Consider the following 17,505-nt stretch of genomic DNA (forward strand, 5'->3'; position numbering starts at 1 on the left):
AAGGTCGGTTCAGGATTCTCTGTGGCGGTGACATTGGGGTCTGCGCAAGTCAGTGCACCTAAGTTTGGTATCGGGGCCTCCTTCGGATTTGAATTACGAAAACAAAATATTTTAACTCTGAATCCATTAATACAACAACGTACACGACAACGGATAAGACGGATGTTTCCATTGAAGTACCGAAAAACACTGAATCACTATCAACCTTCTGAGAACTGTCCAGGACTTGGAGTACAAGTGGAAAGCAATTTTCAAGTTTTCGGGAAAATACTCTGCGAAATGGAGCAATGATGAGAAAATTTTCCAAGATGTGACGACTGTGCTGTCTGGGTCGAAGAGTGAAATGTACGCATTTGGTAGTTGGAGTTACCCAGATACAGATGTCTTGAGAGTGGTAATCACTGACAAGTATGGAAACAAGTCTGAGGGATGTGAGCATGAGACAGGAAAAGGAAAGATTTGTGATATGTGAAGAAGACCACGTACTTGATGTTTTTGCCAACTTTATATAATTATAATCTTCAGAAAACTAGCTAACTATTCAGCATTAATTGAGGGATTTTTGATCAGCCAATATCTTCGCTAAGTGAGCAAACATATAGTCGATTGCTTATAGAAAGAGAAAATTATAAATGGGACAATCAGTTTCAATACATTTAAAACTAGAATTAGGGATTGTAGCTAAATAACCAGTTCATTTTTATTAATAAATGTTACTGTTTCCTGCAGTTTGGTCCAATATTGTTAATCCGTACTTTTACTTACATATATCCTGATCGCCTACTGCGCATGCGCGGGCATGAAAGCCGAAATGATATCCGCAGAAAGCATAGATGACGTCAGCTTTCAGAATACGAATATGGCCGCAATTAGTGATTAACTTTAAGCCGGTTTTCCACCATAAACGGAATTTTTCGATCGAACGAAATTTTTCGCCAGATTTTCTTTTCAATTGTATTCAGTGAAGAGAATCCGCTGTTGTCGAATTCTCACAATTGAAAAGAAAATTAGACGAAAACTTTCGTTCAGTCAAAAAATTCCGCCTTGTAGAAAACCGCTTTTGTCCTGTTTTAACGTCATTTTTTTCCGGAATTTAAACTCAGCCGTCGATTTATCGTTAGCGAAATCACTGTCTCCACCGCTAGACCGCGATTACTTTTATTTGACTACTTTTGTTATGGTTTTATGTCAGTTGAATTAGTTCACCTTTTTTAGGGTCATAATGAAAACATTGCAACCTAAATAGTATTACCACTTTTCAGCGTGTTTTGGGTCTTTTTCCAAGTATTTTGTCAATTACTTTGGCTTTCCGATATCATGCATCAAAAAGGAAGACAGTGTGAACTTGGCATATAGTGCCTAGACATGTCCTAGACCTGGTCCAGGTCAGTCTAGGCCTGAAGTGTATAAACGCGGCTTATCAATCATCGAAGCAGGCTACTATAAGTATATATAAAGTCTATATGGCATTATGATATGACAGTGTTTAATCAACGCCCAGAAATTGGTCTTTATGAAGTTCCACCCTAAATCTACTCACGGGTTCACAAATCACAATGTCGAACCTAATTCAGTTAATTGAGATATTTTTCTCTCAGAGCGTGTGGGGGTCAAAACGTTAAAAGCGACGTGAGTTCTTGAAAGCGCTTGATAACCCGTATTAACCACGCAGTATTTATTGCGTTTATGTAAGTCGCTGTTAACGTGCCTTTGTGGCAGCTATAATTAATCTAGGCATATTGCGCCATAATGTCACCATCAGCGCCGACAGTAGCCTTTGTTATGAGCCCTTTCGATCATTATTTGCGATATTAGCTGCTTTAAGATTTACCAGTACCGGGAAAACTCTCCCGATGGGGATTAAACTAGCCAACATAAGTTGCGAACGCTTGTTGTTTTGCAGTCAAACGGAAACCGCTGTATGATAATGCAGCTTGTATGCAGGGCGAAAACGAATCGTCTGAGTTTTATAATAACCTAATGTGTACTTTAAGCCTGAAAATAGCCGTCTCAGTGCATGATCTCACAGCTGTGGGTTGCATTAATTCGAAAACGTCAAAATTTAAAACGTCTGCATAAAGGTGAACCAAGCCTCCCTGTTTAACTGGGCATTGAAAAGCTGTTTCTGACGCATTTGAATGCTCAAAATGGCGATGGGAAGGAATGACTTCATTGTGTTTCCTAATTTGCAAAACTAATTTGTGGCTATTGCTATGGCTATACAGAAGTCGCGCGCATTCCAAATTAAGCCTTAAGCTTCTATACCTTGTTGATTTACTTTTCATAAAGGGCAAAAAGCCGAAGTCGCCACTTCAAAAACTCGATTCGATTGCGATAACTTTCAAAGCATTAAAACTAGAATGTATTAAATGTGTTTTTTTGTTTCACTTTTTTGATTAATAATTTTTTGAAATCAGGTCGCTGGTCAATTATTGATTTTTGCAAATTCGCTATTGCGTATGTTCCAAAGGGTCCGTATGTATGTGCCTCTTCGATGAAATAAATCGGCGATTTTCTTCTTTTGATCTATGTGAACGAGTGGGAAGTCATAAATGATCTGATATATCACTGAGTGCATTTATTTGTATATCTGTTAGTTACCCACTCGTTCAGATCTCTCAAAGCCTATAAGCTGACTAACTACTTCCTGTAAGCCGAATTCATGACTTTATTTGTGCGTTTGAACAAATTAGCTACAATTATCACACAGCTATATCGCACGGATTTTAGCCGAGGAAAAATAAAATCTGATTTCACGAGTGTATTCAAATTCTCGTAATCGACTCTGTCAAACTGACATGTGAAATTTGTTAAACATTCAACAAATTTTCGAAAATATCATTTTATGATTTGACCGCCATATTTTCCAGGACGGCATAAAAAAAAGTGAGCAGTTTCAGTTGCAGCTTTTTAAAAGCCAATATAGTCAGCGCATAAAAATTGCCATAAATTGCTTTACACTGCACGCGAATTTGAACCAAGAAGATAAATAATGTCTCCGCGCGTTGTATGTATATTTTAAACTTCATATTTCAATTAATCATTTCGGAAATTGGTTTGTAGATTGGTACACGGAGCTAGGTGCAATTCGTTATACGTTAGATTTATGATTTTAGCTACTTCAAATAGCTATGTTTTGCATTAACGATGTAAAGCTTGCATGTGGTAAAAACAAATCGTCTAAATTAGAAACCTTGTGTATATACGTAAGTCTCTGAACAGCTTTCAGATCTCCTAGTGAGCCTCCAAGAGATTTCCAAGTACGTTCCGAGACAGAAATTAGATTCCTTTTAACTTATCCTGCCATAACACGAATTTCATTTGCACCATATCACGTTACAAAGAAATTAGGTTTCCTTGTATTTGATGACTACGACAATCATCAGTGAAAGTTATATATAAATTTATTTCATATTTCAAAAATCATGTGTTTTGCTTTTTGTAGTTTTCTCAGCTACCACAAACCGATACAACATATTTCTTTAATTATAGAGGGATTACGAAAGATTGACATATCTACTAAATCAATATAAGTTCCAATATAATCAGGGTCAGGGAGTAGCGTGGCAGCGTCTTCATGTTTAACTCTAGTTAGTTATACTAACTCTCCTGACGAAGGCCCTCAGGTCGAAACGTCGAGAAGTGTTTTCTCTATTTTAGGCAGTTGTTACACCACATTTGATGCTATCTATTAAATCAATGATGTCAAGATTCCCTGTAGTAACTCACGTCAAGGAGAGAAATTTGCCCTTGATTTACCCTGACCCCGTGTCAACAGAAATCACCTGACTTTTGATTTGCAACCGAACTTCCTGTTTGTTTACCAGTTTCATATTATATCAGACTGGAGTCTCACATGCACTAACATCGTTCAAAGACGGACTGGTATAAAGCGATCAACTATATCACAAGTTTCGAGGAAGAAATTTGAAGTAACAACGATCTGCAGTTTGAGGTTCGCAATCAAAACGAACAGGTACCATGCATTCAGTTTAAAAAATATATAAACTGTGCGAGAAAACATATGGTAAAATCATTTTGACTGTACCCGTTTTATTATCTGGCTGGTCAAATCAGCCAAAATCTGTTTATTCAAAGCTGATTTTAAGAGAGTATTTGGCACACAATAAAACGAAAACATGCCTTTATAACTTTTGGCGATTTAATGTTAATGTGTGATATTCGCTCTATGTATATACCTTTACCAGGGTTGGTAAGTTACTGAATAAATAAGCCAAACATTGTTATTGGCGGCCCTTTGATTCCTTTGTTTTAAACAAAGAAAACAAATGTTATGTTAATATATTTGGCTTATTTATTCATAAAATCTACCAACCCTGACCTTTACCGATGTATTTTGGATTCATTTGAAAAAAACTGCATGAGAAAGATATGATGACCAACATAGCTTAAAATACGAAAACGTCTCATTCCATACACTGATACCAAGACGTGTGTCAAAATGTTTCCCAGGCTCTGTCGAGAGGTTTTAAAATTCTTTATGTTGTCTTTCTGCGACAGTAAAATTATATTAGACGGACTTCCCGTTTCATAATATCCTTGATTCCTAAAACACCGTGTTCATTTTCCCCGAACCGCTTCGAAGCGCCGGGCGAGGGTACTAAGAGCCTGTTTATCAGTTTATGTATATGATCCCGTCTAGCTGGGACGGGACGTCCTTATTCCACTTGGCCGGGAAACTCGTCTAAGCAGAATGTCATGTTTATATGGAGTTCATTTTGTAGTACACAGGGGCCGGTTGTATGAAAGCCGGATAGCGCTATCCACCGGATAGTGTTTTTTCAATCGCTTCAAAATCGCCCGTTATTTGCTAAAACTTTGATTAAATTTTAGTATTCCTAAATCGAAGATCCTCTTAAATAATTGTTGCTTCCAAGCTGAAATTTTATCGCTTTTCAAGCATTTTTAGAACGGTTGAAAAAATCACTATCCGGTGGATAGCGCTATCCGGCTTTGATACAACCGGCCCCAGGTTCGTTCTACGTCATGTTTTATTTTATTGAATGTAAACTTAGTGTGTACAAAACTTCTACTCGTATTTCCTTGTTTATTTGCACGTTCTTTTACGAGGAGGTCTCAGTCACCAAGAGTGATTTTCATGAGAGCCCTGAAAGTTATACAATATAAATACTTATTTAAACTTGAATATATACAAATAATAAAATCTGAACTAGTCATAAAAATTTATCGATATAAGTTAGTTCTATATTACAGATAAAAATAAATGTTCATATTAAATTAATCATGTCAAAATGTTCATAAATGTTCACTTAAAAAGATGTACTTCTGTCAGTGACTTTGGCAGTTCAATGAATTTATCAATAAAGAGGAAATCTGATCAACTTTGACCCTAGTTCGTTCCATCTACTGGAATGATAAGATCACTTCCCGATCTAGTGTTATGGTGATGAAGATTAGACCTACGTATTTGATTAAGTTTAAAATCTATAAGAGCATTAAAGCTTTTAAAAAACATGCACGATCGATGAAAGCGTCTACGTTTTAATAAAGACTTCCATCCAAGGGTCTGAATAGCATCACTAGCTGAGGAATATAATGGTCTATTAAGGATTACTTTTGTTGCTTTATTTTGTAATACTTTAAGTCTTTCCATCAAGGTATTATTAAATCGGTCACCCCAGACAATATCTCCATATTCCATTATAGGTTGGATCACAGTTTTATGGACAAGTTCTCTCGATTGTCTCGGTAACAAATGTTTTACACGTTTTAGCAAGCCAAGCCCCTTTGCGACCTTCGATTGGACATAATCAATGTGATCGGACCACTCAAATGTTTCGTTAATCATTATGCCAAGATATTTAAATTTGTCAACTTGGTCAATTAATTCTTCGTTGATTGTCAATTTAATGTAATTTAAACGCGATAGCCTTTGCTTTCCTCCAATAACCATGAATTTAGTCTTGGAAACATTCAAAGTCAACTTGTTTATTTTCATCCACTTGCCAACAACTTTCAAGTCAGCCAAATCGCTTAAATGTAAACTAAAAAGAATAGAGGACCAAGTACGCGTATCATATTTCTATATAAGTGTTGCAATATACAATGTTTTTTCGCCTGGGCTTCTGGTACTCTTAAGATTCGTATTTGGAAAGCATCGGGGTAATGGAAAGTATATGTTCTGGGACATCTTTTAATAATGCACTTTCGTTTGAAAATAATTCTTATTTCGAATGACACTTTCGCTTGTCCGATGCAAATGCGCGACTTGTCCAGGTTTGTATGGAAGAAACAAGCCGCGCGTACAGTCTGTTGCAGAAAACTGGCTCTAGAACGTAGTGCGCAGGTCTATACCTTAAGATAGCACCAAAATTTGAATCCTCGTCAAATTCCGCGTATTTTGATAATAAATTTATGCATATTTTCGACGATTTCGGGATGGCAAAATAAGCGCAAATATGTGGGTTTGGATATTGTTTGGCTGCTCATTATGTATTCAAGTGCTTGTCGCTGTATCCCTTGTAGTGAATGCGCAACAAGTTTCTATCACGATCTACTTCTCGTACCTCAATCTCGTAAACACCTTTATCACTTGCGGACTTTTTGGAGTATTTAGACAAAGGCTTAGAAGTGAAGTCACCGTATTGTTTGGCAAAACGTATTGGTTGACGTAAGGTTCGCTTAGGTCTTTGCGACATTTTGTTTACATACGAGTGTCATATTGCGCGTTATTCATAGCGTGCGGGGCACTGGACACAAGTTGAGGCAAATGTTCTTGATAGTACTACGAAAGTTTGATATTGAAGTTGTGCGCATGCGCGAGTTTAAGACGAGATGAAAAAATCACCTTTGGGGGACAATTGTTGAATATATAGTGCATGGTAATAGCTACGTATCTATTTTAGCGTAAAAAAGTGCAACCACCAAATCTGTCTTTATACAGTCCACAAACAATTTGGTTTTAGTTTATTCAAAATTGCGGATCATTCAAGAGAACTTGTTTCGTTTATTTTTAGAGATTCAACATGCTTCTCCTGAAAGCATTTCTTTTGCTAACCGTTTTGATACCAATGATAACATCAACGACAGATGTTGAAACTCGGAAGAAACGATCAGTAAGTTCCTACGCCGTTGAAGGTTACTACTCCTTATTTCCAGCCGCAAATCTGACAAAGCAGATGTGGGGTCACAACTCCAATGTAAGGTGTCAAGAAACATGCAGAGAAAAGGGTTACATTTTGGCGGCGACGAAAGGGGACCAATGTCAGTGTGGAAATGTCTATCCCAGGGGGAATAAAGTGAACGACAGTCAATGCACCAGCAGATGTCGATCGTGGTCGTCCTGTCGTGGAGCTCAAAGCTGCTGCGGTGGACCCAGTGCTTATACCGTGAGCGTCGTTGGCAACATTGATGTCGCGAAACAAGTACTTCGTAGACTAAGTCACGAGTGGCAGACAAATACAGGATTCCGGAATTACATGAAATCGCTTGTTAGAAGACCGACTACAGGAAGTCACGTGGAGGACTGGTCGAAATTGTTTAACCGTCGAGGTTGGTCACTGTGTGGGCATGGCAGGTACATGGCGGGATTATACAGGAACAGCAGAAGGAGCAATGATTACATTCATCTTATTGAGCAAGCATATTGTGTCGATGCGCCTGGCGACCTGTATTCTGCAAAAAAGGATCAGTATTGTTACGACCACAACTGGTGGAAAAGTTTCAACAAGAAAGGTTGGTCTACGTGCAGTAACGGTTACTACATGACCGGACTCTGGCGAAATTCGGGAAATAAACTATACCACATCGAAGAAGCCAAATGCTGCAAACCGAAGTCCCAGGTTACACGATGGGGAGAATGTTACAATCACAATGCCTGGAAGTCATTCAATAACAGAGGATGGACCGATTGTAAACCTGGATACTACATGGTGGGGTTATTCAGGAACTCATGTAACAAATTATACTGCCTGGAAGAGTTTAAATGCTGCAAAATGGGAGCTTACAATGGTTACTCGTGGCTGGAAAGACCGGATCTTGTGATAAAAGTTAAAGATCAAGGACAGCTCAAGCAGTGCTCAATGAATGCGATGGATTATTCTGCTGATAGCGAAACATACAAATGCAATGCCATCTCCGATCGCTCCAACATGTTGGCAATTAATGCATTGAAATTCAACATCGAAGACAAATCGCCACTGAACGTCGCCAAACCTGAACCTGTCCCAGGCTTTCGTCCTGTCATATGCTCCGCTCATTCCATCCATACAAGTGTACCAAATGGCTCACGACATCTGTATCAACTTCATCCACCTTAAAGGTCGGTTCAGGATTCTCTGTGGCGGTGACAACATTGGGGTCTGCGCAAGTCGGTGCACCTAAGTTTGGTATCGGGGCCTCCTTCGGATTGAAGTTACGAAAACAAAATATTTTAACGTCGAATCCAGTATTACAACAACGTACACGACTACGGATAAGACGGATGTTTCCATTCAAGTACCGAAAGACACTGAAATCACCATCAACCTTCTGAGAACTGTCCAGGACTTGGAGTACAAGTGGAAAGCAATTTTCGAGTTTTCGGGGAAATACTCTGCGAAATGGAGCAATGATCAGGAACTCTTCCAGGATGTGACGACTGTGTTGTCTGGGTCAAAAAGTGAAATGTACGCATTTGGTACTTGGAGTTACCCAGATACAGATGTCTTGAGAGTGGTGATCACTGACAAGTATGGAAATAAGAAATCTGAGGGATGTGAGCATGAGCCGGGAAAAGCAAACGCTTGTGATTTGTGAAGAAGACCACGTACTTGATTTTTTGCCAACTTTATATAATTATAACCTTCAGCAAACTAGCTAACTATTTAGTATTCATTGAGGGAGTTTTGATCAGCCAATATCTTCGCTAAGTGAGCAAACATATAGTCGATTGCTTATAGAAAGAGAAAATTATAAATGGGACGATCAGTTTCAATACATTTAAACTAAAATTAGGGATTGTAGCTAAATAATAAGTTCATTTTTATTAATAAAGTTAATGTTTCTTGCAGTTTGGTCCAATATTGTTTTAAAATATTAATCCGTGCTTTTGCTTACATATATCTTGATCGCCTGCTGCGCATGCGGGCAGAAAATGAAAGCACAAATGATACCTGCACGATAGCACAGATGTCTGTAAAAGGAAGCTTTGAATACTCCGTAATTTCAGCTGCCAGTCAAAACACATAAGTGCAGGGGGGCGGGGCACAACTCAAACATAAAATGTAAAGAAACGTGCAACGGTGAATCATGGCTCCCTGTCGTTGACGGATAACAAAGACTTTATAAAATGTAGCAAAAATCTCCGTTAACATGCTGCCCCTGCAAACTATGGTAGGGGTCTGGATTTTCGTCATTCAAATTTTTACGATGCAAGATTACTCGCCTCAAACAAACTTCCCACTTGTTGCTAACCTCAGTAGTGTATGAATTAAAAGTGCTCGCATCATAATAGAGCGAGTGACGATTAATATGGTTCAATGTAATAATAACTCCGCGTCTACGACTTCATGAGATCGGAAAGTCTTCGGACTTTAATTCGGATTTAACGTGTATAGCCGGTCTATTTTCAAAAATTAATACGGGTTCTAAAAGATGCTTTCTAAAACAAAACGATATATCTCGCCACAATATATGGATGTTTTAATATTTAAATAAGTTTTCTTAGAGACGGCTTTGTGTTATTTTCTTGGCCGGCATCCATTTAAGCGTCTACGTATGATGGCGCGGTGGCTTATGGTAATTGTTTTTGGTTTGTTCCTTTGCGATAATTTGGGTCGTGTTACCTGCGCCGATGAATGCAAGAATCACGCAGATTGCGATAGCAGTATACTGACACCGTTTTGCTGCGGTGGCTCAATGATTTCAGGAGGCGACGCAAGTGTGAAACAGCGAAGCTGTACGTTTGGTTCGTGTTTATATCACTATTGTGCAAACGACAGTGATTGTAGCGATCAATTATGTTGCCGGTCAAACAAATGCGTCAGAAAGGGTTGCAATGGATGTGCTAAAACTTCAGACTGTAATATTGGTCATGTTTGTTGTAAAAAGACTTTACCTTTGGAAAAAACTGTCTGCGGCGACAACTGTGTCAACCAAACCTGCAATTCCAACGATGACTGCGCTGGCAAACGAGAGTGTTGTCGATCAGGGAAGTGTACTCGCATAGGCAGTGTACATCGGATTCTGAATGCAATTTAGACCAATACTGTTGCAAGCGGCAAAACTATTGGTATTAAAGAGATAACTGTGCTAAAACTTGTGTTGGTGAGCTTTGTACTGCAGACAGGGACTGTGGGGCTGAAAATGAATGTTGCATCTCTAATAAATGTGTTGATCGTGGTTGTTCTGGATGTATTACTAACTCAACTGCAGCATCGGGCATTACTGTTGTAGAGGACATTCATGGTATGGTGATGATCTCCGCGCGTGTAGTGCAAATTGCATTGGAAGAATTTGTAGTAGAAGCGAAGAATGCGGTGGCCCGGACGAGACTTGCGACTCAAGTGACAGATGTTCCGTACAAAACAACAAAGCATCTTCAACTAACTCTTCTCCGCCATGGCTGATCGCTTTCTTTCCACAAGTTTAGTTGTAATTTTTATTGCTGTTGGAATCCTAGTGGCTGTGTTTAGGTACGTCAAAATGAGGCGTTCGGCGAATGCTTCTCAAGCGAGAACGGAACTATCTTTCCAAAACACACAATATGAAAACGCGGGTATTTCGAGTCAGCAACAAAACACCCGACCTTCTGGTCCTAACAATCCCACTGCATCTCGTAATCAAACTCAACATGTCGATTACAAAAATGTTGGCTAACAACGTCCACAATCCAATTAGCGACCCTCAAAGATTCCCGAATGTAACGCAGGGCTCTTCTAACCAGCAAACCACCGTATCCCTAAATGGCAAAAATACATCCCATGCACGACAGGGGAACGAGAATCGTGGATTCTATCTCAAACCTACTCAAAACTACGAAAATCAAGGTCGACAATTACAAGTTGAAAGGAACAACAAAGCCTACCACCACTATAATATACAACACGACTTTTATCAGCGTCGTCAAACACACGGACACTACAGAACTATCAAAGTGGCAGAGGCAGAAAACCAATCGACCAGCTAGAGATTACAATTATTTTCTATACGCATTTTCCGGAGATTCACTTTAAAATTTTAGCTTTTTAAAACTCTTTTGATAGTTTTTTTCATTTGTATGTCAAAGCTTTGGCACATAGTGCACCATGCATAATTGCATGCATGTATACTGAAACTATATATTTGAGCTGAGAATTATGCACATTCTCTGTAAAGCCTTTTACCGTTTAAAGCAAAGAATTTTTATTGCAAAACATATTCAATACAGAGCAAGTGAACTTAAGCGATTGGACTATGTATCGTTTAAAATTAAAGTACGCTTGAATTTAGGAACTGTATGGCCCTGAACAGCAGCAGTAGTTAGGACCGCAACCACCAGTGTTGCAAGAATGGTAACGGTAAATTGCTAGGCCCACTTTGTTCACATCTGTATCAGCCAACTTATTGTCAGCCAACGATGGGCGATTCTTGTAGACATGTAATGACTCCACACACCTTGTATTAAGCAGCCTATAGAAAAAAAGCCAAGAATATATAATGCCAAGAATATATAATATATCATTCATTATTTGTTTCAGTATATGACACCAAAAAGATCAACTTAATAATAAAAGTGAAATGATAATAACTATATTAATAATGATAATGGTAATTATATTAATAATAGTAATTATTGATAATTTACACTGCAAAAATCCACGAGTAAATCTTACTCAATTATTGAGTATTTTTCAATATTATGCAAACATTTGAGTTAAATATACTCACTGCTTGAGTAAAATAAATTTTACTCCTTTATTTGAGTAAGAATAACTCAAGAATTCGAGTTATCTTGTTTGAGTAATTTCTACTTATCATTCACTATAGTGAAAGCAACTGTGCAATGGAAAAAATTATTCGCACAGCCAGACCGTAAAATGGAAATTTTTAAATATGCCACGTGATCAAAAACAGTCAATTAAATTAGAAGATATTATATTATTGAAGGAGTTATATAAAACTATATTAATTATATTTCATCGAATTCTATCAAATGATAAAATGATAAAATCAAATACAGTCAATTCAAATCAACTAATGTAAAATATAAGTAATAATAAGCTTTCGATCGGATTTATTAAATTCGGGTATTCATATTCGCTGTTGTTTTACTCTTTCTTACTTTTTGGAGTTCCAGATTTGCCCTTCCTTTCTTACTTGTTGCGAAGTGCAAACTTTGTGACATGTTTCTTTGCTTTTGATACTACAAGTTCGACGAACTGCAAAGTACAGACGTACGGTATTTCCCATCGCAACACAAGCACTTGTTGCCATTTCATCCAAGTAGTTTTCAAAATACGATTTGAAGCCGCGCTTTACTGCGAAAGGAAAAAAAATCGACAACATTTAAGCCGGTTTTCCATGCACTAGACGAAATTTTTTCCACCGAACTAAATTTTTCGTCCGATATTCTTTTCAATTGTGAAAATTCCATCCTAGCGTATTCTCTTCACCGGTCACATTAAAGAAGAAAATCGAGCGAATCGTTCCATCGAAAATTCCGCCTATAGTGGAAAACCGGCTTTATTGCGAGTGACTCACGAAAAATCTTTTAACGGTTAACAAAAACATACATTTGGAGAATTTCTATAATTTATAAAGGCAGTTACACTGAGCAATTAAGCTGAAGTATAATTTTCAGGTCTCTTAGATTGCCTTACACGATGCAGCACAATATCGCCCTGTACCGAAATTGGTACATTGTTTTATAGGGGAACAATAAGACTTAATTAGTTATCTAAATAAAATTACAGGATGGTAGGTAATTAGCATTGTTGAATGCATTAATTTGGTTCACAAATAGTCGTGGGTTTGGAATAGAGACCCTGTAATCATTGCCTGGAGAGAACACGGCATTTTTGTTTCGAAGATCGAGTCCAGGGGCAAGTTGTATCAACCACCATATATTATGCACTGAATATGTAGTTGTAACCAGTATCATTGTATTAAGGTTAAAAACATTTAGGTCGCTTTCTGAACGAAACGATAAACTTGCTTTCTATTCACTTGAGCTTATCCACCGTTTAAACTAGACGGGCTTGATATATATAACCGGCACCAATGCAATATACAGCTACGCACACCTTCTTTACTAACCTTGTGCACGGGGTGCAGCGTCTACCAACAAAAAGGAGGCCACAGCAAACAGAACGGCAAAGTGGTCAGGTATCCTTTCATAGTTCTCGTGAATTAACAGCTATAACAGAGTATTACGGATGAGTTTACGAGTTGATGAGTTGAAAAAAATATACACCCTCCTTTACACACATATGTATGCGCGACAAATCAAGTCTATCGTTTTATTCAAGAAGCAAACTATATGTTTTCAACCTTAATACAAAGATACTGTGTATAATATTCAAGTTGACTCATTCAAGAGTGATGTAAGAGTGTTATTCAATTTTGACTTTAATCCACCGTTTAAGCTAAACGGACTTGATACAACCAGCACCTAATTTTGCTGGACATTTTCTCTGTGTAGTGAAAGATCTGCTCACAAGTGTTATCGCTAAAATTCAGGCATCGCTAATTTGGTAAATTTCAACCATATTGGTTATTGTGCGTGTATATAGTGCGTGTATGCTATTTTATAACGTCCAATACTCACATGTGAATAATTCGGTTCAACAAAAATTAAACATTGCGTGAAAGAAATTATGATCGAAATTGCTAAGCATGCAATAATCGACATACCTTTTTCGAACTAGCTTTCTTTAAAATTTACAAATGCGTAAATTATAAGCTCCAATAATTCACCCAATCCAATACTTCAAGATTCGAATGAAAGAAATGCTGATCCCTTCCACTTATATGCGCACGGCAGAACGTTAGTAACCAGTGATCATGCAGCATACACTCAACACTTGTCTTGGCATTGCAACTTCCTTTGCAGACAAGGAAGCCAAACACAAAATCAACTTCCTTCAGCAAAATAAGATTCCATTTCTACGTAAATACTATGCGTTTTTTTACATAAAACAAGAGCCCTACTAACTCGTGTTCCGCTTTAGGAATTTTGATCAGATCAACAAAGGTGAATAATGTTAGCCAATCTGTTCGTTTATTTACATTTTTCGTCCTTGACCAATCACCATGTTCTAAGCCCTCCGATAGTGCCATTCGATATTAAACTTTTCACTCCAAAACTAAAAATTGTGACAAAGCGTGACTTTTTCTTGAATTTCCTTGCGGGGATTTTTTAAATTCGATCCACAACGCAGTTATTGTTGTTTGAATAGCCGTGTGTCAACGCGCGTAAAATAGCAGACACTCTAATAGCCTGTCTTTGAAACGCATATGAAATACTTTGCAGACTCCATAAATTTTGTACTTAAACGTATTTCCTTCCAGAAGACTGACTATAATGTAGTAAAGACGCTATTCTGTGGTACAAAATTCTAACCATTACAAACACAACATAGTAAGCTACAACTGCATTAAGACTTATATCAATGTCTGAAAGTTAATATGATTTTTTTACAAATGTCACAGTCATTAAACACATTTGCTACAACAAGAGTATGGCTATGAAAAACAATGCCAGAATTAAGACTATCACGCGAACCCAGGAAGGGTCTTTCTGAGTAACTATAATCTATATGCATGCATGTATTTTAGTAGTTAGGGATTCAGTTTGCATTGGGTCCTATATCTATCAGTAAAGGCTTTTTCCATTCATCGCCAACTCGCAAGCTCTCTGCTATAATGTTTGCATCTAATTAACATAAACTGTCAAGCATTGTAATTCGACAAAGTTACTCGACAAAATTGCGATGAGTGACTCAGAGTGAGTGAGAACCTTCAGAGTGTATTAATAGCGATGCTTTGCTGTGTTCTGGCTTTTCGGAAGTATAGGCTAATTCCTGCTTCGTTCCTATTCGATCCATTAATTAGCTCGCCTGCACTTTAGTGCAAGAGAGCTATTGCTATAGTCTTGGCGTCCGCGTCCCCGTCCCCGTCCCCGTCCCCGTCCCGTCCCCGTCCCCGTCCCCGTCCCCGTCCCCGTCCCCGTCCCGTCCCCGTCCCCGTCCCCGTCCCCGTCCCCGTCCCCGTCCCCGTCCCCGTCCCGTCCCCGTCCCCGTCCCCGTCCCCGTCCCCGTCCCGTCCCCGTCCCCGTCCCCGTCCCCGTCCCGTCCCCGTCCCCGTCCCCGTCCCCGTCCCCGTCCCGTCCCCGTCCCGTCCCCGTCCCGTCCCCGTCCCCGTCCCCGTCCCGTCCCCGTCCCCGTCCCCGTCCCCGTCCCCGTCCCCGTCCCCGTCCCCGTCCCCGTCCCCGTCCTCGTCCCCGTCCGCGTCCACACTACATGATAAGTAGAATGTTAAGATGCCACTTTTATTTTCCCATTATTTTCAACTTATCTACTTAAGGAGTCTATTTGTTGCAAAAGAACCATTTACCAGGGGGGAGTGAACATTATACAACAAAATATAATGATAAGGTCAATGTTAAAATGCTATATTTTTTCTATACTTTGGCTTTACATCAGAGGAATCATTATCAATATAAGTCATCAATATGCATTGTGACTATTTATTGCCATTTGGTACACATTTATACAATAATAAAGAGAGTTTTGCTCAAAATTATCAAATGATAAGGTGAATGTTAAGCTAATTAGCATAATGATAAGGTCAATGTTAAGATGTTATATTTTTTAAATATTTTGGCTTTGCATCAGAAGATTCATCATAAATATAGCTCATTGATATGTCTTGTGACTATATGGTGACATTTAGTACACATTTACACAAAAATAATGGGAATTTTGTCAAAATTATCAAATGATAAGGTGAATGTTAAGCTAATTAGCATAATGATAAGGTCAATGTTAAGATGCTATATTTTTTAAATATTATGGCTTTACATCAGAGGAATCATCATAAATATAAGTCATAGATATGCATTGTGACTATTCAGTGCCATTTGGTACACATTTATAAAATAATAAAGAGAGCTTTGCTCAAAATTATCAAATGATAAGGCAAATGTTAAGCTTATTAGCATCATGATAAGGTCAATGTTAGAGTTATCCAGAGTTATCACGCTCATTACGATTTTCAGGGCTATTGTGTAGCCCTGTTTTTTTTAGTTCAAAGTTGTAGCTGAATCATATTTAACGAAACTATTTGTACAACCCTAAGCCAAATGAGAAACTTTCAAATATTTTCACCTGTATGCTACCATTTGTTTGTATTGTACATGTACAATTATAAATTATGAGATTGTGTTGTGACATGCCGTATCAAAATTCAATCGCTTAATATAGAAATCATTCAGGGAGTGAAAATATATAAAACATAGTCCAACGTTAAAGTTTAAAGAATATTGTCAGATAATTCGCAATTACAAGCTTTAGCACATAAGTATTATAAGTAGAAAGCCGATAGGCTCGGAATGCAAAGGCAAATAATGGCAACGCATGTGACATATATTTGCATATTATTTATGTAGATACACATGCAAATATATTATTAAAGCACCTATAAGATTTATGTACATACCTTTTCGTTGTTTGATGCATAATCCTTTTTTGTGTAGATATAAAAATCCAATCTTGTTTATTTCATAAAGCTAGGCGCATACACGACGATTTTAGTCGGCCGATTCCTGTCTAGATTGTCTAGATGGATGTTTTTAGTGGTGGGCGATACCGATACCAAATTAAAGTATCGATACTTCCGATACTCAGAACTCAAAAGCTGGTATCGATACTTTTGTAAAATATTGATGTTTTCGATACTTGTCACGTGGTCAAACTATTGTTAATATTTGATGTTACATGAAGTTCTTCTATTAATATTTGCATGAATACAGTTTTATTTCCAGTCATTTTCCAGGTGTTCTTCAGTTTAATGCAATCTTTTTTGTAAAATTACTCAAATGGCCTAAATGGGATCTATATCGAATGTTCGTCCACAAAGTGTAGTCTAGGATTATTTTGAAAAGTTAGATACCAGTAAAGAATGATTATTGTTGTTGTAAGAATACATTACATTTACTGATAGTATGTGTATTTTTGTGTCTAATGACAAGTATCGGTATCGAAAAAGTATCGATACCAGTGGTATCGATGAAAAAGTACTTGGTATCGTATCGAAATCGATACTCACGGTATCGCCCACCACTAGATGTTTTCATCAAAATGTGGCGACTGGCAATCTATACTTGGTCAGATTAGACCAAGTAGACTCGCGTACACGCGCGAGGCGCGAGCGCCACGAGAAGGAAAACATGTCTGGGCAAGGGCTGCCTATATGTCTAAACCTGAATGGACCAACTACCGTAAAATCGTTGTGTGTGCGCCCGGCTTAAAGCAGGGACTTTTGCCTGGTCCGTTAACTTACCTG

General features: G+C 38.1%; 1 protein-coding gene and 1 long non-coding RNA gene across 2 annotated transcripts; one reads left to right on the forward strand and one right to left on the reverse strand.

Annotated features, from left to right (window-relative positions):
* Positions 1–3,857: 3,857 nt before the first annotated feature.
* LOC114523231 lies at positions 3,858–8,300 on the forward strand. Its single transcript, XM_028544096.1, has 3 exons — positions 3,858–3,976; positions 5,689–5,730; positions 6,999–8,300. The coding sequence occupies exon 3, from the start codon at positions 7,008–7,010 to the stop codon at positions 8,298–8,300; it is 1,293 nt and encodes a 430-aa protein (XP_028399897.1). The 5' UTR covers positions 3,858–3,976; positions 5,689–5,730; positions 6,999–7,007.
* Positions 8,301–11,414: 3,114 nt separating this feature from the next.
* Positions 11,415–13,318, reverse strand: LOC114523270. Its single transcript, XR_003687002.1, has 3 exons — positions 13,258–13,318; positions 12,284–12,479; positions 11,415–11,631 (listed from the first exon to the last, which is right to left on the reverse strand). It is a non-coding gene; the product is annotated as an uncharacterized LOC114523270 (long non-coding RNA).
* Between the last annotated feature and the right edge of the window lie 4,187 nt (positions 13,319–17,505).

The sequence above is a fragment of the Dendronephthya gigantea genome, unplaced genomic scaffold, assembly GCF_004324835.1.
Source record: "Dendronephthya gigantea isolate DGI-Jeju-01 unplaced genomic scaffold, DenGig_1.0 000026F, whole genome shotgun sequence".
NCBI lineage: Eukaryota > Metazoa > Cnidaria > Anthozoa > Malacalcyonacea > Nephtheidae > Dendronephthya > Dendronephthya gigantea.

Coding starts and splice junctions, on each gene's coding strand:
- LOC114523231 (XM_028544096.1), top strand. CDS start 7,008: ATGCTTCTCCTGAAAGCATTTCTTTTGCTAACCGTTTTGATACCAATG.